The sequence below is a fragment of the Triturus cristatus genome, chromosome 11, assembly GCF_964204655.1.
Source record: "Triturus cristatus chromosome 11, aTriCri1.1, whole genome shotgun sequence".
NCBI lineage: Eukaryota > Metazoa > Chordata > Amphibia > Caudata > Salamandridae > Triturus > Triturus cristatus.
Window position 1 is genome coordinate 836,615,925 of NC_140594.1, and position 22,760 is coordinate 836,638,684.

Genomic DNA, 22,760 nt, shown 5'->3' on the forward strand with positions numbered 1-22,760 from the left:
GTTAGGGCACAATTACTCAGGGTTTATCCTAGTGATCATTACTAAAAGAAATGATGGCTTGCTCCCCAAACTAATTCTGACATGCCAATGCTCAAAGGAGCTAAAACATCATGACGTGTCATCCACACAGCAGTGCCCTGGATGACCAGTAAAGAGGTGTTGCGCAGCGGCCAGGACAACTGACACCGGAACCCGGGGCTCACGGTTCGATCCCCGGTGCCGGCGGCAGATCAGCCCAGCACCATGTGACTCTGGGCAATAGCTTGCTTAATCTTCCCGAGGGCCCCCAGAGCCTTGACACCTTCGGGTAATTGTTTGCGCTTTACAATTACTGGACATTTACATTTACATATATTCTCTTTACTACAGGGTTCTGCTTCAACCAGACCAGTAGATATTAATCCGAGACAAGGCCCTGGACTGGACCACCTCCTTCCTCTCCGGCAGAACTCAGAGAGTCCGCCTCCCCACGTACCGATCGGATGCCTCCAAGATCATCTGCGGCGTCCCTCAGGGATCTTCCCTCAGCCCGACGTTGTTCAACGTCTACATGGCTCCACTGGCACGCATCGCCCGACAACACCACCTCAATATAATCTCCTACGCCGACGACACTCAGCTGATCCTCTCCCTCACCAAGGACCCCCTCACCGCCAAATCCAACCTCCACCTGGGAATGAAGGCCGTCGCAGACTGGATGGAGGACAGCTGCCTCAAACTGAACACAGACAAGACGGAAATCCTCATCCTCGGGTCCAACCCCTCCACCTGGGACGACTCCTGGTGGCCCACGTCACTGGGGTCCCCCCCGGCACCCACCGACTACGCACGCAACCTGGGAGTCATCCTCGACTCGAAACTCTCCATGGCCAAACAAGTCAACGCAGTCTCCTCCACCTGCTTCAACACCCTCTGCATGCTTCGCAAGATCTACAGATGGATCCCGACAAACACGAGGAAGACTGTCACCTAGGCCCTAGTCAGCAGCAGACTCGACTACGGAAACGCCCTCTACGCCGGAGCCTCGGCCAAGCTCATCAACAGACTACAGAGAATCCAGAACGCCTCTGCACGCCTGATCCTCGACATCCCGCGCCGCGACCACATCACCCCCCACCTGAGGAACCTGCACTGGCTCCCAGTCGACAAAAGAATCTACTTCAAGCTCCTGATCCACGCACACAAAACCGGCCCTGCCTATCTCAACAGTTGGTTCTCCTTCTACGTACCCAACAGGAAACTCCGCTCCGCTGACCACGCCCTGGCCACGGTACCACGCATCCGGAGAGCCACTTCCGGAGGCAGGTCCTTCTCCCATCGAGCCACTAGAACCTGGAACACCCTCCCCCACTACCTGCGACAAACCGAAGACTTGCTGACCTTCAGGAGACAACTCAAGACCTGGCTCTTCGACCAATAACAGCAGCATCCCCCCCCCAGCGCCTTGAAACCCTCACGGGTATGTAGTGCGCTTTACAAATTATTGATTGATTGATTGAATCCCTTCCCTCTACCATTAATCACACCAGAGGTGCTATAAAAATATAGAACTGTAGAGAAGATAAAAATAAAAGAATGAAAGAGAAAATGGGACAGAAAGCGAGGGACATCGATCTACTTAGGTGAATAAATATCTAAAGGAGTCTGGGTAGGCCAACCAGGAGAATAATGGGACATAATGAGCTGCACATGGACTGGTTTATCCTTTTTTCCTTTTTACATTTAAGGTACATGCCTTCATGTGCTCCTTAAAAGGGAAGTATGACTCTTGAAAAAGACTGAAGAGAAATGGGATATAAAAGTGATATAAACAAGTGTTCAAAAGTGAATGTGCATTTATAGATGATTATTGTACAACTGTGTTAAAAGCAGGTTTGCGAGCATGTAATCACAGGTAGGAAATAAAGCACTAAAAAATGAAAAGAAAAAGGGCTGGGTTTGTAGGTGAAGAATACAAGCATGCAATTATAAGTGGGAGCTAGACCATTGTTGGCCTGCCAAGTGTGGACACATAAGCTTACTAGCAATAGTTGGAGGACGTGGAACATGTGTTAACAGCTGGGGAATATGAACTAGGGCTGGCAAAAATGCTTAAAAAGCCAGCTCCCTTCGTCTCATCGAACAATCTCTCTATTTCCATCCATCCATCAATCCATTATCTCTCTCGCTCTCTCCTTATCTCTCTTCTCCCTTTCTGACCGCTTTCTCTCTTTCTTCCCCCTCTTTATCTCTTTCTTGAAGCCTCCTTGTGCTTTCTGAAGTAAATATCGGGGAGGAGGGGAAAGTGAGAGAAGCACAATTAGTGACCCTGTACTTTCAAAACCAAAAACCAAGAGCTCCAGACCACCAAGGAATTGCCAGTTGGAATAAAAGGCCTGTCTGACCCTAGTATGAGCATACATATAAAGTGAAAAGCATAAATGTGAACTTAACCTGTAGTCGCTTCTCCAGGTAGTCTCTAACCTTTCTTAAGTGAAATTCATACTCCTCACAGTGTTTGCTCACCATCTCGGCTGCCTGTAAGAGGAGGACAATAAGAATTTGAATCCTGTCATTAGATTGATCTCTGTAACATCACCTTTACATTTCCTGTTTCTCTTTTGGTAAGATCATGCACAACAGGTGTGATCTCCCTTACAGTGTACTGTGTCTATTGAAGGGGTAGGAGGGAAGGACATAGTGGAAATGAGCAATAACTGTAACAGAAGTTCACAGGTATATTCATTATATGTTTAACAATATAATATCTCAGCCCACGTGGGAGTTCCTACAACACATCTGTACAGAAATTACTCTCTCATTATTAAAACAATCTCTAGGTAAAGGCATTTGTCATCTTTTAAAATTATGAAACACACACAGCTGGCGACAGTGACTCTATATTTATGGCCGAACGTCCAATAGGAAATGGCTAGTCAGTGAGTCAAAGGTCTTGATTTAGATTTCGGTGGACCACTCAAAGCAAACTTTGGGCTTGATTTGATTTCGGAGGACGGATTACTTTGTCACAAAGGTGATGGATATTCCATCCACCGAAATATAAATCTCATAATGTCCTATGGGATTTATATTTCGGCAGACGGGATATCCATCACCTTTGTGCCGGAGTAACCTGACCTCCGAAATCTAAATCAGGTCCAAAGTTTGCTTTGACTGTTTTTCTCCTATTAGGACACATAAGCAACAAGTATTGATTTAAAACTTTATTTACTCTACCATTTTTGTGGCTTGTGTACAAAAGTAAATTTCTGTGTTCTGAGGGAGCTTGGTGTTTTCTTTCTCTGACTTCAAAGTGAGAGGATTTATCTGGCAATCTTGGTGTGTGAAAGGAAAGGCTTTTTTCTAGCACACAACAAAATGTAAATGTCTGTAAATGAAATGTGGGAATATTTCACAATATATCCGAATTAGGAAATCACATATGAAGCCCATGTTTTTGTAAATCTAAAGAGGAAACAAACATTTAATACGATCAAAACAAATCAGTACACAAGGTGATGCCATTTCCACACATTATCGTTTGTGCTCTGATTAGTTTTAGCAATATAACTGTATGTCTGTGCAAATGTAATGGTCATTTCAATTGAAAATGTGTTGTCTGTGATGGCAGTTCACTACCACACCATGCATACTCCTCTCTACGGCAGTCTACGGTCCTCCACTCTATGACACACTATGTCACTCTGCGCTTCTCCACTTTAGGACACTCTACACCAAATCACAATATTCTACTCCACTCTATGGCACTCCACTCCGCACTATGCCACTCTACGTCACTTTACTCCACTCTATGTTATTCCAACCTATGCCACTCCAGGCCACTCTACAACACTCCACTCTATCCCACTCCACTCTACTCAACGACACTCTACTCCACACCCCTCTAGGGCACTCTACTTCTCTCTATGACACTCCACTCTACAACACCCTATGCTACTCCACTTTACTACACTCCACTTCACTCTACCACACTCCACTTCACTCTATGACATTTTACTCCACTCTATACCATTCCACTCTACTCCACTCTAAGCCACTTAACTCTTAGCCACTCTATTCCAGAGTACAACTCTACTCCACTCCACTTGATCACACTCCACTCTACGCAACTTTACTCCACTCTATGCTCACCACTCCACTTCACTACGCTACACTCTATGACCCTCTGCTCTACGATACTGCACACTACGACACTTCACTCTATGAGATTCTACTCCACTCTACACAACACTCTATGCCCCACCACTCTATGACATTCCATTATACGACACTCTAAGCCACTCCACTAAGACATTCCAATCTACGACACTCTACTCCACTCTGCTCCACTACATGACACTCTACAGCCCTCTACACTACGACCATCCAGTCTATGACCCTCCAATTCATGACACTCTACTCTATCACACTATAGCCTACCACACTCCACTGCATGACACTCTTCGCCTCTCCACACCACTCTACAATACTGTTCTCCCCTCTATGGCACTCCGTGCTATGCCCCTTTCTACGCTGCTCTACTCTACAATACTCCACTCTATGCCACTCCACTCAACTCCCTATATGCCATTTTAATACACTATATGACACACTACTGCACTCAACACTACTCCTTTCTATGCCAGCCAACTCTACGACACTGTTCTCCACTCTACGTCCCTCCACTCTACACTACTCAACTCTACACCAGGACATTGAACGACACTCAACTCTACGACACTCCTCTCCAATCCACTCCACAACCCTCCATGCCACTCCATTCTCCTCCATCGCCGCTAACTTTTAGCAAAGGAGAACAGCAGCCACGTTGGTATACAACATAGCTAAAACACATTGGCAAAGCAAATAGGTCTTGCTTAGGCAAGACCTACTGGCTTTGCCAATGCTTGTTTGTTTTCCCACTACAGCAGGCTTGTGCTAATCAGGATTCAACATACAATCCAGAAATATTTGCCAGGACTGGTTTCCTTATATCTTTCGGTTATCGAACAGAGCGAGAACAGCAGCGGCATGTCACCAATTAAGAACTGAGCTCTGGCTGTTAGTACACACTGCAAACTATTCAACAATAGTTCTTGTACCCGTATCATGGTCAAATATTTCTGGAGAAGGCAAGTGGTAGCAAGGGAGGCACACTCAAGTCGTGAGGATTAGAGGACATTCCCAAAAGGTTAACATTTATTTATCACCAAGAAAAAAACTTAAATTGGCACAGAAAGTTCGATAATTAAAAAGTGTTGGTAGCAGGGGGCTTTTTGCATGCTGTTGCAGGTGGGTAGCAAGGACTGAGCTCCTGTGCACCCCACTATGTTGCTCAAAACCCATTCCGCCTAGGGAAAGAAATTCCAAAAATGAAAAACTGAAGTTCATATCATAATCTTCTCTGTCATATAAGGCATCTTCCTGAATAAAACAAACCTTATACAGGTGAGCCTCAATTCTTCTACCCATGGAGGTTGAAACGATAGTGAGTGAAAAAGACATATGAAGAAAAATAAAAAATGCCTCCAAACTAGATGTTAAAATGTTGACTTAGAGAACAGCTTCTCCACAGCACTACGTTTATAGTGAAATAGAAAAAATGAAACTGGCCTGTGTTCTGGACCTTCACTAAAAAAACTGGAAAAAAGAACAGATGGAACAACGGCACTGTGCTACTTTATGTGACTGTGGAACTCCTTGGTTGTCTTAAAGCAACAGTACTGTTTTGTCCTCTTATGTGAAGGTGGACTCTCTGATCAGCCTTGTCTTCTGTCCTCAAAGAGCCCTGTTTCCTTCAGCTTGCCTTCAAAGGCCCATATCTGCAAATTGTTTCTCCAGACTGCCTGATACCCCTATGGCCCCTCCCATAGGGGAGATCAAAGGGCCAGGGTACAAGCAGGAGTCCATAGGGGGGATTACTTCACACTTTAGCGGCAAGGGGCAGGAGTGCCCCAAGATGAGGTAAACCGGAGGACAGGTTGCCACAGGTGCAGGAAGGATTCACACCTCTCCGCGCCAGGGCTGGCCAACTTCAAAGGCCTTTTGCTGCACCCTTGGCAGGATGAAGGGGGATGGCGAGGTTACATAAACCTGTGGCGCCTTACTAGAACTCACTTTTGGATCATAGAGAGGCGGCGTGACAGGTCTTCTGAAGACTGACAGACTGTAGGGAGAGTGTGCGGGTGTAAGCAAGTGCCTTCTTTTTGCATGGTTGCCCCCACTTTTTGCCAAACTGCTGAAGTACTTTGACTGAGTGTGCCCTGGGTTCCTGCCAAACAGGTACCCAGGGCCTATGTTCTTTCCCTAAACCTGCATAAAGACAAAACCCAATTGGCACTTTTTGGCCACAGGTCAGTCCCTTGTAAATGGTACCATAGAAACCAAGGGCACTGTGGCCAGGGAAGGCCTATAAGGGCTGCAGCACTTATTGATCCGCCCTTACACCCCCCCCCCCCCCCCCCATTGCAGGCTGCATGTTTTGATGCAGAACAAAGTGAAGTGTCGACATGGCACACATGCCTGTGTAAACACTTGACAAGTGCCCCTGCACATGATGCCTGAGCGCAAAGCATTGAATTACATCACACACAATTACTTATGTGTCAAACAGTGTTTCACAATATCAAAGTTTAAGTCATCATTGTGCTATTTATTCAAGTAGAGATTCTTTCTCTCAAAATTGTTACTTTCTCTGAATAGGCGAATACAGATACATTTTAGTATTACAGCAACAAAAGGTTCTTTAACCCCTTGGCTGCGGCAGGAATTCCGCCGCAGCGCTGGGGGGGGGGGGGGTTTGGGGGCACTACGGTGGCGCCGTGCTCATGACGGAACCACTCCGTCATGAGTCACGGTTGAGCTGTGCTCATGACGGAGTGGTTCCGTCATAACTCCGCCCACGGCGCTAATCGCCCGCACAGGCGGGGAATTAGCGCCGCGCGGGCGGAGCGGGGAACCACTCCGTCATGAGCACACGGCACCCGTGGCTCATGACGGAGTGGTTCCGTCATGAGCAGGGAAGGGGTTAATAAAACAATGAAAACTAAATTTCCTAAATTATACACTGTGGCAAAATACATGGCGGTGGGATATACAACTTTGCATTTGTTGGACTGACTTGGTCAACACCTGATCAAACAACAGAACTCTTAAATTCTCTTTAGAATTCCGATTTTTGAATTTGACAAATTTTTCCAAATTACTAAAAGTCTTTTGGGGCCTTGGTTAAGTCCCTTCAGAATTTTAGAAAAATAAAAGCTCCATTTAGCTAGGGAAAAGAGGAGTTAGAAGTTTTTCTTTTACAGTGACTCTTAACAAGAACCTAGCTGTTAGTGAAAATATAACTAATGACATAGAGGATAGAGTTGAGGAGCTGAACATCACCTCTTATCTCCACTGAAAATTCAGGGAGTTGAGGTCTCTATGTAAACTAAAACATATTAACACGGGGTCCCATCCTTCCAGGAGCTGTTGGCAGGGTATGCTAAGGACCATCCCTCTGAGAATGGTGAAGACCTCTCAGAGGGGGAAGAAGATGGAGGGGATGAGGATACCTTCCAACCCCTCCCCACTTCTTAGGGAGAAAAGGAGACCAACCTTTTAGTAAGGTTGACAAAAGATTGGATCTGGAGACCAGACTCCTGGCTCTAGAGAAAGAGAGAGCAGAGGTGGGCTTAGCTCCCATGATCCTAAAATCCCCAAAGTGACTGTCCCTAATTTTGAAGAGGGTGATGATTTCACAAAATGGTTCACAGCCTTTGAGAGGGCCTGTTAAATGAGAAAAGTGAAGAAGCCACACTGGGGGGGGGGGGGGGGGGGGGGGGTGAGGGGCACACTCCTTTGGGAACTGTTCACTGGTAATTGCAGGGACAGACTGCTAACCCTTACAGGAAAAGATGCTGGGCCTTATGAGCGCATGATGAATACTCTGATTGAGGGCTTTGGACTCACAACTGTGGAATATAGAATTAGATTCAGGGGTGCTCACAAAACCCCAAATCAGTCCTGGATTGACCTCGTTAACTACTCAGTTAAGACACTAGATGGACGGGTAAATGGGAACAATATGCATGATTTCAATGGACTTTACAATTTGTTTATGAAGGATCAAATTTTGAGTAATTGTGCTAATGAAAAGTTACATCAGCATTTGGTAGACCTAGGTCTAATTTCTCCCCAAAAATTGGGAAAGAAGGCAGACCACCGGAACAAGACTAGGGTAACAAAAACAGCCACTGGGAGTGACCAGAAGAAATGGGTTACAAAACCTCCCCAGTGGAAAGGGGGTGAGAACCCCAAAGATAAAAAGCCTGAGTCTTCAAAAGGGCTCCAAAAACCTGCTTAGGGGGGTAGGTCCCAAAACTCTTCCCAGTCCAGTAATAGATACAAAGGGAAGAACGTTGATCCCCTAAAGGCCTGGTGTTTCAACTGAAGATGCTACTTGTCCTAGCAAGAAGCACCCAGTCCTCCTCCAGCTACTATTGGTGTAGTCAGTCTCCCGATGGGATCAACAGTGTGCCCAGAGCAAATCAGGGTTCACACTGAAGCAGTTCTAGTCACTGAGGGTGAAGTTGAGTTTGCCACTTTAACAGTGTGGCCTCCCAACTTAAAGAAGTTTTTGCAATACCCCTAGTTCAATGGGGCTAGAATAGAGGCCCTTAGGGATACAGGTGCCAGTGCCACGTTGGTGAGAGGCACACTGGTTTACCCTGAGCAATACCGGATTGGGAAATCTTACCCAGTCACCTATGCTGACAGTGTTACTACTAACCATGCCATGGCTATGGTGACATTAGACTGAGTGGGGGAGGGGGATTACTGGCCTGAAACAGGTAGTGGTCTCTCCAAAGCTTCCAGCTGCCTGTCTGCTTGGGAATGACCAGGAGACCTCAGAATGGGCTTGGGTAGAATTAAAAACCCATGCAGCAATGCTGGACATCCCTGAGACTGTATGTGTCAAGACTAGAGCACAGAGCCAAAAGCAGGCTGAAAGAGAAGTGTTGGAGCCTGAAAGAATGGCCAACCTTCCAAGAGGAAAGGTAAGACTAATGGGAATCCAGATTCTGAACAGTCAAAAACTCAGGACCCCTCTCCTCAGGGAGAGGACTTGGAATCCCCAAAGGGAACTGAGCCCATGGAACTTGACCCTTACCAGGTTGAGGTCTTAGGCCCAGGGGGACCCACTTTTGATGAGCTGTGCCTTGGACAGCAGACCTGTCCAACTCTTGAGAGCCTGAGGCAGCAAGCTGCTGCACAGGAAAAGGGAGATGTCAGTGGTACCCACAAAGCCTATTGGGAAGAGGGACTACTGTACACTCAGGCTAGAGACCCCAACACTGGAGCCACTAGGAGAGTGGCAGTGCCGCAGAGGTACAGGGAGTTTTTAGTCAATTAGGCTCATGACATCCCCCTAACTTGGGAAAGGCTAGTTAGCCACTTTTACTGGCCCCAGATGTCTCAGAAGGTCAAGGAGTTTGTCAGCTCCTGCTTCACCTGTCAAGCCAGTGGCAAAACAGGTGGACAGCCAAAGGCCCCCTTAATTCCACTACCAGTGGTCGGGGTTTCCTTTGAAAGGGTAGGTGTGGACATAGTGGGTCCACTTGAACCTCCCACAGCATCAGGCAACAAATTCATACTGGTGGTAGTGGATTATACCACCAGGTATCCTGAGGCAATTCCCCTTAGGACTACTACAGCTCCTGCAGTACCCAAGGCCCTCATTGGTGTCTTCACCTGGGTAGGGGTTCCTAAGGAGGTGGTTTCAGACAGAAGGTCAAACTTCAAGTCTGTTTTCCTAAAACATATGTGGAAAGAGTGTGGAGTGCAGTACAAGTTTACTACACCCTATCACCCACAAACCCATGGTCTTGTTAAAAGATTTAACAAGACGTTGAAGGGCATGATTATGGGGCTCTCTGAAAAGCTCAAAAGGAGATGGGATGTCCTCTTACCGTGCTTGCTTTTTGCCTATAAAGAGGTGCCTCAGAAGGGAGTAGGGTTTTCCCCCTTTGAACTTATGTTTGGCCATCATGTTAGGGGACCACTCTGTCTTGTAAAAGACGGTTGGGAGAAGCCTCTCCAAAACACCCAAACAAGATATTGTGGACTATGTACTAGGCCTAATGTCAAGAATGGCAGAGTACATGGAAAAAGCTTCCAAAAATCTTGACGCCAGCCAGGAGCTCCAGAAGCACTGGTACGACCAAAAAGCTGCACTGGTGGAGTTCCAACCAGGGCACAAGGTGTGGGTTTGGAGTCTGTGGCACAAATGGAGTGGCCCCTACCCCATCTTAGAAAAGAAAAGTGAGGTCGCCTACTTGGTTGACCTGGGCACAAGCAGAACCCCCAAAGGGTGATCAATGTGAACCGCATTAAGCTTTTCCATGACAGGGCTGACATCACCTTGCTGATGGTGACTGATGAGGATCAGGAGACAGAGAGTGAACCTCTTCTGACCTCCTCTCTTACAGCCCCAAAGACGGGTCAGTGGATGGAGTTGTCTATTCAGACACCCGCTCTGCACAACAGCAGGCTGATTGCAAGCAAGTCTTGCAGCAGTATGCTAAGCTCTTTTCCTTAACCCCTGGTCAGAGAAGCTGGTGTACCCACGATGTGGACACTGGGGACAGTGTACCTGTCAAAAAAAAAGATCTATTGACAGTCTGATCAAGTTAAGGAAAACATTAGAGTTGAAGTCAGCAAGATGCTGGAGTTAGCGGTTATTGAACCCTGTGAGAGCCCCTGGGCCAGCCCAGCGGTTCTGGTCCCCAAACCAGATCCACAGGGTGGAAAGAGAGAAATTAGGTTCTGTGTGGACTAAAGATGGCTAGACTCTGTCACCAAGACAGATGCTCACCCTATCCCAAGAGCTGATGAGCTGATAGACAAATTGGGTGCAGCCAAATTTCCAAGTACCTTTGGCTTAACTGTAGGTACTAGATGATATTGCTGTCTTTAGATCCACCTGGCAGGATCACCTGATCCACCTGGGGAAGGTTTTAAAAGCCCTGCAAACTGCAGGCCTAACTATCAAGGCATCCAAATGCCAGATAGGGCAGGGAACAATGGTATACTCTGGCCACCTTGCTGGTGGAGGCCAAGTGCAAACCTTACAGCCCAAGATCCAGGCCATCCTGGACTAGGTAGTTCCAACAACCCAGATCCAAGTCACGGTATTCCTTGGCTTGACTGGGTACTACAGGAGGTTTAGGTTTGTGAAGGGATATGGGTCCATTGTGACACCCCTCACAGAATGTACCTCCAAGTAGATGCCCAAAAAGGTAAACTGGACGGTTAGCTGTCAAAATGCTTTTGACACCCTGAAAGAGGCAATGTGCTCAGCACCAATTCTCAAAGCTCCAGACTATACCAAGCAGTTCATTGTGTAGACTGATGCCTTTGAGGTAGGGATAGGAGCGGTCCTATCCCAGACCAATGATGAAGGCCAAGATCAACCTGTTGCTTTTATAAGCAGGAGGTTACTCCCCAGGGAGCAGCTTTGGAGTGCCATTGAGAGGGAGGCCTTTGCTGTGGTTTGATTCCTGGAGACGTTTAGACCATACTAGTTTGGTACTCACTTCCTAGTTCAAACTGACCACAGACCTCTCAAATGGCTAATGCAAATGAAAGGTGAAAATCCAAAACTTCTGAGGTGGTCCATCATACCTGGGACTGCCCATGCAATGCAGATGGACATTCCAGGTTCTTCGACTTAGACAATGAAAACTCCCAAGGGAAAGGTTAGTCTCATCCTCTTTCGTATGGGGGGAGGGGTTAGTGTAAAAAAGTACCCTCGGTTGCACTCACTTTTTGTCAAACTGCTGATGTACTTTGACTGAGTGTGCCCTGGTTTCCTGCCAAACAAGTAGCCAGGGACTATGTTCTTTCCCTAAAACTGCATTAAGGCAAAACCCAATTGGCACTCTTTGGCCACAGGTCAGTCCCTTGTAAATGGTACCATAGGTACTGTGGGCAGGGAAGGCCTCTAAGGGCGGCAGCACTTATTTTGCCACCCTTAGAGGCCCTGTACCTTTATATATATGTTCACTTAAAAAACCATATGTTTCACACACGTTATAGTTAAGAATTAGCATTAAAAAAACCTTGCAAATTCACTGAAAAAACCATAGGTTTCACACATGTTATAGTTAGCTGGACATTTCACTCGTAAAAAACAATTGAAATTCCCCCGTTATAGTTAGTTCAGCCAACTATAACTCGCGCGACCGCAATCCACTGCTGATGACGTCACATATTACATCACTGTATTCACGAAGATACTGTTAATAAGTCAGTTATACAATTAATTTTACAAAAAAAAATCCATTTAGACACTTATTTACCCATTTATTCTTCCATTAACCTTTAGATATACATATATAAAAAATATTTATTTTTCAGAAAGACATATATTCACTGGATGATGTCATCAGTGATGTCATTTGAGATGTCATCAGTGATGTCATGAGTGATGTCACTGACCATGTCATGAGTGATGTAATATGTGACGTCATCAGCAGTGGATTGCGGTCGCGCGAGTTATAGTTAGCTGAACTAACTATAACGGGGGAATTTCAATGGTTTTTTACGAGTGAAATGTCCAGCTAACTATAACATGTGTGAAACCTATGTTTTTTTCAGTGAATTTGCAAGGTTTTTTAAATGCTAATTTCTAACTAAACGTGTGTGAAACCTATGGTTTTTTTTAGTGAATCTGTAAGGTTTTTTTAAATGCTAATTTATGTATGTATTATTATATTTTTTATATATTTATTTTACAATAAACTACCTATGTATATAGTTATAGATTGACTGTATCCTGTAATATGGAATGGCTCAGCTCTTTTTTTTTAAATTTGGGTAAAGTTGAACAGCATAGTTACTATCTTCTATAAACTTATAAACAGTTAAAAAAAAAATTTTTTTTTTTTTAAGGGTTTTTCACCCTGCGCGCAACCCGTGATTTAAAAAAAAAAAAAAAATGTTTTTTTCACCCTTCGGGGTCCTTCAGGGACCCCCTGACAAAGGCTAGGGGGCCTACCCTGCCCCCTTTTCACGTTCTCCACCTTTCTTTTTCACTGCGACACAGAAAATGGTGTCCGACACTTCCTGATTTCGACCGATTCGAATGTTGATTAACATCTAACCACCAATCAGAATTACGCTCGCGCACATTTGGTGCGCGCACCGTGCGAGCACCATGCGCGCACGGTGCGCGCATATAGATGTTTATGTACTTTTAACTGCAATTTTCTCAGGAACTACTGAACAGATTGACACCATATATGCAAAAGGCACATGTCTGACCTGAGGACTACCTCTTTGCCAAATTTCAAGTAATTCTGTTCAGCCGTTCGGGCTGTACCTTCGACTAAAGGTCCTATGGGAAAATGCATGGGGAAAACGCATTTTGGGACCCCCTTTTTTCTCAGCCCCCGCTTGACGAATCACCCCGAGACTTTCAGGGTAGGAGCTGAGCGGAGCGCCCCATTAGTTTTGAAAATTTTGCGAGGATTCGTCAACCGGCGCCAAAGTTATTCAAAATAGAATTTTCAGATTTCCTATGGGAACTCGGTCCTAACTATAACTATCTACTGGCGACCGCCAGTAGATAATATATAAATATATATATATATATATATATATATATATATACACACACACATACACACGCACACACACCAACACACACACCCCACCCCCCCCCCACACACACACCCCCACCCCCACCCCCACCCACACACCCCCACCCACCCCCCTACTGTCCTGGCTGAGTGGTTGCTCGCCAGCTGCCACCACCTAACAGGTTTCTAGATCCCTGGGTCGAGAGCCTGCTGCTCTCGGGGGGTCTGAAACAATGCACATTCTGGGATGAGGTGCAAAGCCTCCTCCCCAAGTATGGGCAGGGTCCACAAAGAGGAAGCTTCAAAGGATTACTGCCTTTGTGAGCTACCCCAGACATTTGCTGCTTCAAGCAACTGGCCCCCACGCGTTCTGACCCCCACTTTGGGCAGGACAATTGGCGGGAAAACCAAGTCAGGGAGGAGAGGTGAAGCCCACCTCCCAGTCCCCATCATCTTACAGATGGGGAGACCCAGCCAACCCGACAGAGGCATATGCTTCCCTCCCACTGGAGGGTGGCATAATAGAGGGTGTACCCACCCCAAGGAAGGGACCCATTTGTCCCGACCTTTACTTACCTGTAACACCCTTAAATCTAGTATTAAGGGGCAACCCTGAACCTTGCCTCCTCATACAAGAACCGACCAGAAGAAGAAGGACCGAAGAAGCTGTGCTGAACTAAGAAGAGGAGGGCGCCCACTGACTTGGCCCCAGCCCTACCGGCTTGTCTGCACCTCGAAACCTGTTCCAGTGAAATCCCTGTGTGTCCTGCAGTCAGCAGCCCTCAAGAACCCGAAGGACCTGCCCTGCCTTTCAAAACCAAGACTTTGTCTCCTGTGAGCACCGGATTTGCTCACCAACAGACTCTGGCCAAATCCGCGAGTCTGCACCACTCTGCACCCGATGCCCACGGCCCCAGTTCGAGCGGCAAAACGCCTTGAGGAGGTCTCCCCGGTGATTCTGACCTGAGAGCTGGTGATCTCTAACCTGCCTTAAATCTCCAATCGATGCTTGCAGCCCCTTTCTAGAGGGTCCCCCCAACCGGAGCTGGTAAGAAAACCCGACGCCTAAAGACACTCCTGCACCCAACGTCCCACGGCCTTGGGAGGCCCAACCAATGGTGTCCCAGCATCCCAACTTACCTCTCCAACCAGTGGTCACCTCCAGAAGATCTTCGTCCCTGAACCTGCAGTGCATGTTGCAACCGGTGAAACCCCATTAGCACCTGACGCCAAAACAGCACCCTGCACCCAGCTGCCCCTGGAGGTGTACTTTGGGTGCAAACTCTGATCCCCCTTTGCCCTGAGACTAACACCAGGAGCTTTGCTCCCACAACCTTGTGGCTTGCTCGTGAGCAGCCACCAACCGGAGGCCCCCTATCCTCCATTGGATACCATTGGGCCTCAGCACTCTGCATCAGGCCGTCCTGATGCCGCTGAGGGTGCTTTGAGAGTGCATCATTGACCCTGGGGGAACCCTGGATCTAACCCCAGGAAACCGACTCCCAAACCCAAGTACTTTCCTTAAAACCGATAACCTCATTTCCGTCCATTGATGTATTGACTGATTTCTTGTGAAAATTGTTTTAAATGTGGAGTTGGTTTTGTATGAGACCTTGAAAAACTGCAAATATCTAAAAAAATGCTTTACTTAGCTTTTCTCTAGGAAATGTCCCAGTGTGATATCTAGGCATATCTCACTGAGTAGAAAAACTAATCTATAATGTAATCTCAAAAGTAATCAAAAGTAATATAACAGTAATTTCCACTGTATTGAAAGTATTTACAAACCTGCAACAAAGTCATTTTCATTCAGCTTGCTTGTATTGTTCAACCTGCCTTGAAAAGAACCATTTACACTTACCTGTACCAGGCTTGCTCAGTTCCCCAAAAATTTATTTAACTAAATAATATTTTTATACAAACAAATTGGTCTGAGTTCTGTCAGTGTGTGACATTGTTTGCTGCCTGAGTTTGTACAACAAATGCTTAACACTACTCTCAGATAAAGCCTTACTGCTCACCCACACTACCACAAATAGAGAGTAAGGTGCTATCTACTTTTACCTCTGCCTACCTTTAGGGTTCCACTGGACTCTGTGCACAAAATACCTCATTTTGGATTAATGTATACAGAGCCAGCTTCCTACAGCGTGCTTCTCCAGTGCTTAGGCTAGAGAGTCCGAGCAGTGCAAGTTAGTGAATCATTGGTTATGTGAGTGCAAAGAGACAAAGCTATATTATAAGCGAAAGGAGGTGCCAAGGAACTCACCCATACAATGAGTCACTGACACTGCTGAGTGGACTGAGACAGAAACAATGGGGCAAGGGATATAATGTTGTTAGTGAACATTCTGCTGTAAGGGCATGCATGGATAGTGAGTGGTACAGCCATAGGGTAGCCTGGTTTGAAGTGAGTGAAGCACAGCCAGTGGAAGTGAAAGGCCACCCAGAGCGCCGGACTGCCCAGAACACAGCTAACAGAAGTGAGTGGTAATGAGGCATGCCTGATTGCCTGAAGCCAAATGAAAGAGGAAACACACTAAAGGTTATGAGAGGCTGCTTTCAATAGGTCTGACCACTGGCAATAGCTCAGGGTAGCACTACAACCCATCGTCTTTTTGCTCACCATGCCACCTCTGTTTGGACCCAGGTTATGCATATCAGTCTGGACCCTGCTCCTCACGGGAACATTCCATCCCAAACTGACAAGCCAGGTCCTCCCTAAAGCGGAACACAAGCAACCTAGGACCGGTTTTGCCCTACTTATAGGCTCATCAGTAAGGTACAGCTTGGTTCCAGTGACACTGGGTCCGATTAACAGAACTAACTTAAGACAAAATTCTAAACTTACTACGTTTGGTATTCACAGAAGGCATTTAGTAGTAGTAAAGTTAGGATTTTGTCCTAAGTCTGTCCTAAGTCTGTCTTAAGTCTGCCCTAAGTTTGTCTTAAGACTCTTAAAAGAACTCTTGGAAATACATTCTGCGACTATACAATTAAAGATGTTTTGCTGGCCATAAGAAATCTACGGAGTCTGATTGAGGGCCTCCGTTGCTAGGTCCTCAAAGGAGCACAAAGATACTCCGCCCCGGATGTTATTATTTGCACGCTAGGGTGCTATGGAATCTGGTGGACACCAGACGGTAAGGAACAGAATCCTGGATCGCTACTATATCAAGAGCCAAGAATCGACCAGCGTCTGTCAGGATCACTTGAGAAGGAAGCATGGACTTACTCCCGTCCCCATGAGATGATCACGTAAGCACTTGCAGAAAAGCGGTCCGGGAAACCTCTCCACATGCACGTTAAATGATCACAAAAATCAGAGCATTGATGAGAAGAGGGACGTAGGATAACCCTCTAAACTCAAAGGCCGGATCCTACAGCTTATGTGACACACCCCTGCCCCACCCGCTCCCTACTCCAGATGAGCACTGCACTCTTTTACGAAAGAACCATGGAAGACAAACCTGGTAACAGCCGGAGGCACATGCATTCATTAAATGTCTTAACCCTTGTTGTCACCAAGTATGTATGCTCCCTAAAAACGGACAAACCACACTAACTATACCCCGAAAACCATACCACATTGTTCAACGCAACAAGAACGTCTGCTCAAGGCAGCTGCAACAAGAAGGTAAACTCCAGGGACCACAGAAAGCCACTTGAAGCATTGCAACTGTCAGCGAGCCGCTACCACAGAGAGAAACTACTCAATGTGGGGGCTGACTACCAAGAATCACCTGTGACCAGCACCGGGCTATCGCGATATGAAAAGATGAACTTAAACGCTCAGAAATAACAGGCTTGTGTTCCACCTAGGAAGTCGTTGGAAAGCCTCGAGGTCTCTTGCTACTGTGTGGAATTATCCACCAAGTACATCGCGCACTAACATCTTTTCTTGAACTTTGGTACCAGTTGCCATCTTCCTTCAGGTACACTTAGAAGAAACGTCTGAGATAAAACAGCATCAAGAGCCACAAGGCCTGGGTGCAAGGTGAGAAATCAACCCCAGAAGGGCACAGGAATTAAATTCATTGGCAACCCAAGCGCGCCGATACGGAAAGTACAAACAAAACCTGCAGTGTGCTAGAAGTAGGAGCGAGCCCGGCAGCAGGAAGAAATTAGAAATACCTGGGACAAGAGTGGACTGTTGAGACCGGAGCAGGTCGGCTCAAGGTGGAGAGAGCCGTCTCCCTGTGTGACCCTGGGGGCCTCTGGACTGTGCACCTTTCTAGTCAGTTATTGAAGCGATCCCCCTACACAAGAGGGCCTGTTCTGCTGCTGCTGGAGGAGTTCAAGTGATGCCAGAGCCGGGGGAGCAGGCGCCTGAGCCGTGTGCTGTTTATTAATGTTAGACCGTAGAGTTATTACACGCTGCGCACCCCGCTCAGACGTGGCCTCGCCCAGAGAGCTCATTGTAAGGTTGTCCACGCAGACGGTGCCTGGTGCATACCGACCCACAGCGAAGCACCTAAATTGGACATATTATGCGACTTAATGCATCCAGGCGGAAGGACCTCACTCCCATCAGGCGCAAGTCCACACCTGGAAAGTACGACAGACAAGGCGCAGTATTTACCGTAGGAGACGTTACCATCACATTTCCGCTTCCAAACTGGAATGTGGGGTATTCGAGTGTTTCCCCATTTGTGGATGCAAAACTCAGTAAATGCCATTCATCGCAAAGTTCCACCAAGGCATTACCTGGTTTCATTTGTCTAAAAATATAAAGACCGGGTGAATTATCTGTGTACCCGTTGTAATCCCGAGCCCGGTCATACTTACATTTCCACCCGAATTTAGATTACCGGCCACGGAAGGCCTAAAGAGTTTAACAGCAAAGCTGCAGTACTAGCAGTTCAATGTACAATCTGTTTTTTATAGTTTGAAAAAATCGTGCAAGATCTTAATCCTTCAGATCACTACAGAGACCATAAACCCGAGCTAGCTAGAGTTAACAAGCGCGGTCCCCAAAGCGCCAGAGCCTGAGGATTACTTGCCGTGAAGCAGGCGATCCAGTCCGGATTGCAAGCCAAAGGGCACTAATCAAAAGCCCTAATTTCGAATGGCAGGCCACCGTTTAGCATAAACGGTGACGCCGGCCAATGGAAATGAGGGGCGGGACTTAAAGCCCTTTTCTGAAAAGCCTCTCCTACAAAATCTCTCGCAGAGGCGGAGCAGCGCTTTGCGCTGCAATGCACGCAAGACCTAAAAAGTGCCTCTTCCCGTTTTTCAAGAAATCATTAGCTCTGTACCAAAATTTGATGTAGATTCCATAAACTCAACATATCTTGACCTGACTTGATCTGTTGTCTTTTGTTAATAAAGTCACCGCAGGTCACATGAAATCACTTCTTTAAGAAATTGGGTTACTGGCTGAGCGGGGTGAATCAATTTTCAAGCAGCAACCACAATTCTTCCCATAGTGAAGTCACAAGCAAACCCTTAATTAACCTGTGCTCAACTCTCGAGTAGCTGTGCACAGAGCAGTCAGGCTTAACTCAGAGGCAGTGTGTACAGTATTTGTGTGACACTTTAAACAGTAACCCAGTGAAAACACACCACAAAAGGAACCCACACCAGATTTAGAAAAACGTCGACATTTTCAATAAATAAGACAAGACTAATAATAATAAATTTTTTATTGCATGATTAATTAAAATCTTACAATTCGAAAATCACCAATACACAACTATTAAAACATATCTATACAATCGAAGTCCACTATGGTCCTCAATGAAGCGATACCCACAATAAGTCATAAAAAATACATTAAATACACAAATTCAATTCATCATTATTACAATTCATTATTACAAATCTTAAAATAACAATTATTTACAGGTATAGGTTCTTTACTTTTGTGCAATATCTCATGTACAAATGTTCTCTAACTACCAGCAACTTCCATTCCTACTATGCTCGAATCACTGACTTCCAATTTCTTTTTCACAAGGGTCATAAATTTAGCAAAGTTTGCAATCATTACTATATCCATTGGCTTAAAACAAGCTAACAAGACTTGTCTGCATGATCGTATCCCTCTTTCATTAAAACAGTTCTTTAAATACCTATTTCTTTCAACCTTCATTGATATACATATGCAAACCAAATGTATAATATTTTCTTCCCATTGATTACATAATCTACAGGGGATTGGCTTAGTTGGTCTCAGCCAAGGCTTTGCGTGCATTAGTCCTGGCAGGTTGCCAAATCTTGCGGTCATAAATAAGTTCTATATTTGTAAGATAAGACTAAAACAACACAAATCCAATTGGTAGAAACACAGATATTCAGTTTTAAAGATTAATGTCAAAGCGCAAACTGTGGATATCTGGTCGCACCAGACTGGGACAAAGTCACAAGTTCAGGCCGACCACGACAGAGCGAGGGACGGCTACAGGGTCCCACTTAGGCCCACTGAACAGAGTACCTCAAATCCTGGTTTGCGGACTGTTGCGTGGATCCGCGAAGATGCATCATGCATTTCGAAATGTGGCGAGACTGCGGTCCGAGGTCCTGTTGCTTCGTCGTTGAAGATCCCATCGAGGCGAGCTTGCAATGCAGAGTCCGGTGTCATGGATGCGTTTCACAGTCAGGGCGATTTGTAGGTTCCGAAGGATGCAAGGGTCTTTGTCGGGGATACTTCAAGCAGGGTGGGTTCCGATGGGGGGACGGGCTGCGATATGGGTCTTTGCGGCAGTTACGATCCATGCACTAGCGGTGATACGTCGGTTCTGCTTGGGGTTGCGCCACATAGCAGAGTTGATGCGTTGGTTCCAATGGGTCTACAGGGGATGGCAGAGCACCATAAACCCACTTTCAAGGGTCCAGGACCGTTGGCACCACTTGGCAGGGTAGACTCTCAGATGGCAGAGTCCAGGTGCAAGAGCAAGGTTGTTGGAAGCCTGTTACGTCCCTGAGGTTTCCAATCAGAAGGCCAGCAAACTAGGCCTTGGAGTCAGTCTGGGTTCAAGAGATGCAGGTCCAGTCCTTCTCACCCAGGCAAGGAAGCAACATCAGCAGGTCAGCAGTCTGGTAGAGTTGCAGTCCTTCAGCTGCTCAGCAGTCCTTCCTGGCAGAGTATCCACAGGTCCGGAAGTGTACCGAAGTGGTGGTGTCTGAGGTTTTTATACCCAGTTGTGCCAGTGGAGGATAAGCTTCTAGAGGTTTCCCTTTGAAGTACCCAAGCATCTTACCTTCCCTGTCCTGGCTCCAGACTAACTACAGTGGTTATGCCGCCCTTTGTGAGGAGGCAGGACACAGCTTATTCAGGTGTAAGTGGGACTATGCCAGTGATGACTCATCCACTCACACAAAGCTCCCTATTGTAGGTGGCTGTCGAGGAGGAATACACAAAGACCAACTGTCAGCTATAACCAGTCATGTGACTAGTGACAGGCTACAGGTACTAAAGGGCTGAGGCTGGAAAATGCCAACTCTGTAAAAGTCAAAAGAATTACTAAGATTAAGAGTCTTAGACAGAGTGGGCACTACTCTAGCGCTTCTTGAAGCGTCACACAAAAAATAATCACTATGTTAGTTGTATGTAATCCACTTACACTTAGTCTAACATCATATACTTAATGCATACAAGCAAATAATCCAACAGTAAGTTAAATTTTCATCAACTCTTTGCTTCTTAAATCTTGGTTTATTCACACAAGTTTCTTTTCTTGGTGATAAAGTTCCATGAAGAAGAAGAACACAGATAATGGGCGTGCATCATTCAGTCCCATCCCAATGCATTTCGGGTGCTGATTGCACCCTTCTTCAGGGGTATCTATAAGCAAATGATGGTTGTAATCTATGAGTGTAATCATATGAAAACAAAAGCTAATAACCTTCGCAACGGCCTGTTTAAACATGAGGTATTTAAGAAACCAAAAAATGCGAAGAATGCGATATGTGCCCATAGCGCATGAAATGAAGGCTGTTTGGGAGCACCCTTTTCACCTTTCCTCTATGACAACTTGTCTTCATTTCATGCGCTATGGACACATATCGCATTCTTCATATTCATATTGTCTGTTCATCAGTTGTGATTATCACATGCAGGATAGGATCCTTGCAGACTCCTCCCTTCAGTATGTTTGAGGTGTTCCACCACTGGAGTGCCTGATGGAGCTTGTTTGAAACCAACACTAGATCTTCCATGTTCCGTCCCCGCTTGTGACCACTGAGTTGCTAAACACTTTTGGAGGTCTCATGTGTAGTCGTGCATGTGGCACTATGCTATGCATGATGTCATCTCTAGTGAGTGCATCACTGTTTTGACTGGTGAATGACGATGTGGCTGAAAAAGATCCAGTTTGTTCTGGAGATTGACAACCTTTTGCAGATTGGGGTAAGCAGTTCCCAATACTGAATTGAGTATTGCTACTAGGTATAGTTGAAGATGGAGCTGTTGGAGATGCAATTTAGTTGCATTGATAATGAAGCCCAATTGGTGTAGCAGGTTGATCGTGTTTTGAGTGTCTATTAGACATTTGGTTTTGGTTTGACTCTTGAACAGCCAATCATCTAGTTACGGAAAGGCATTTATGTTTTCCCCTCATAATTTTGCTGCTACTACTGCTAAGCATTTGTGAACACTCTTGGGGCACCTGTCACCCCAAATGGTAAAACTTTGAATTTAAAATGATGTCCACTTACCACAAGCCACAGGTATTTGCAGTGCGCCAGTTGGAATGGAATGTGGAAGTAAGCGTTCTTCAGGTCTAATACAGTCATGAAGTCACCTTTTTGTAGGAGTGGTATTACATCTTGCAACGTGACCATATGGAAGTGTTTGGATAGTGTGCCCCTCTCTGGACGTGGTTGGTTGTCCCTCGGACCCCTGGGTAACACACAGTAGGCTTGTGGCAGGAGTACTAAGACCTTTTACTAGTGGGGTTCTCTTTTCTAGTAGTCCCAGTGTTTCCTGGGCTTTTCTGTACAGAGGATTCGTCTCCTCTGAAAGGAGGAATGGAGAGAATAAGAAAAAGGAGGTAAAAAGAAAAGAAGGATTAAACAACTGAAGGAGGCATGTCCTCTGTGGGGGTTGGAAGAGAGTCCTTCCTGGTCCTTCTGGCTGTCTTTGGCCGTTGGAGCTCCAAGTCTGGTCGCCTGTGGGTTGATGGGTTCCGTCTCCTCGGATGGGGAACCGGAGAA

At 46.1% G+C, this 22,760-nt stretch overlaps 1 protein-coding gene across 4 annotated transcripts in view; it reads right to left on the reverse strand.

The window, feature by feature from the left end:
- The window catches only part of SCLY (selenocysteine lyase), a 206,158-nt gene that overhangs the window by 86,913 nt on the left and 96,485 nt on the right, over positions 1 to 22,760 (reverse strand). For 3 of the 4 annotated variants that reach the window (XM_085634600.1, XM_085634599.1, XM_085634601.1), the window contains exon 10: positions 2,434 to 2,517. In XM_085634600.1, the coding sequence (XP_085490726.1) occupies positions 2,434 to 2,517 (84 nt within the window). The remainder of the gene's footprint in view (positions 1 to 2,433; positions 2,518 to 22,760) is intronic. The other variant, XM_085634602.1, reaches the window with a different exon arrangement.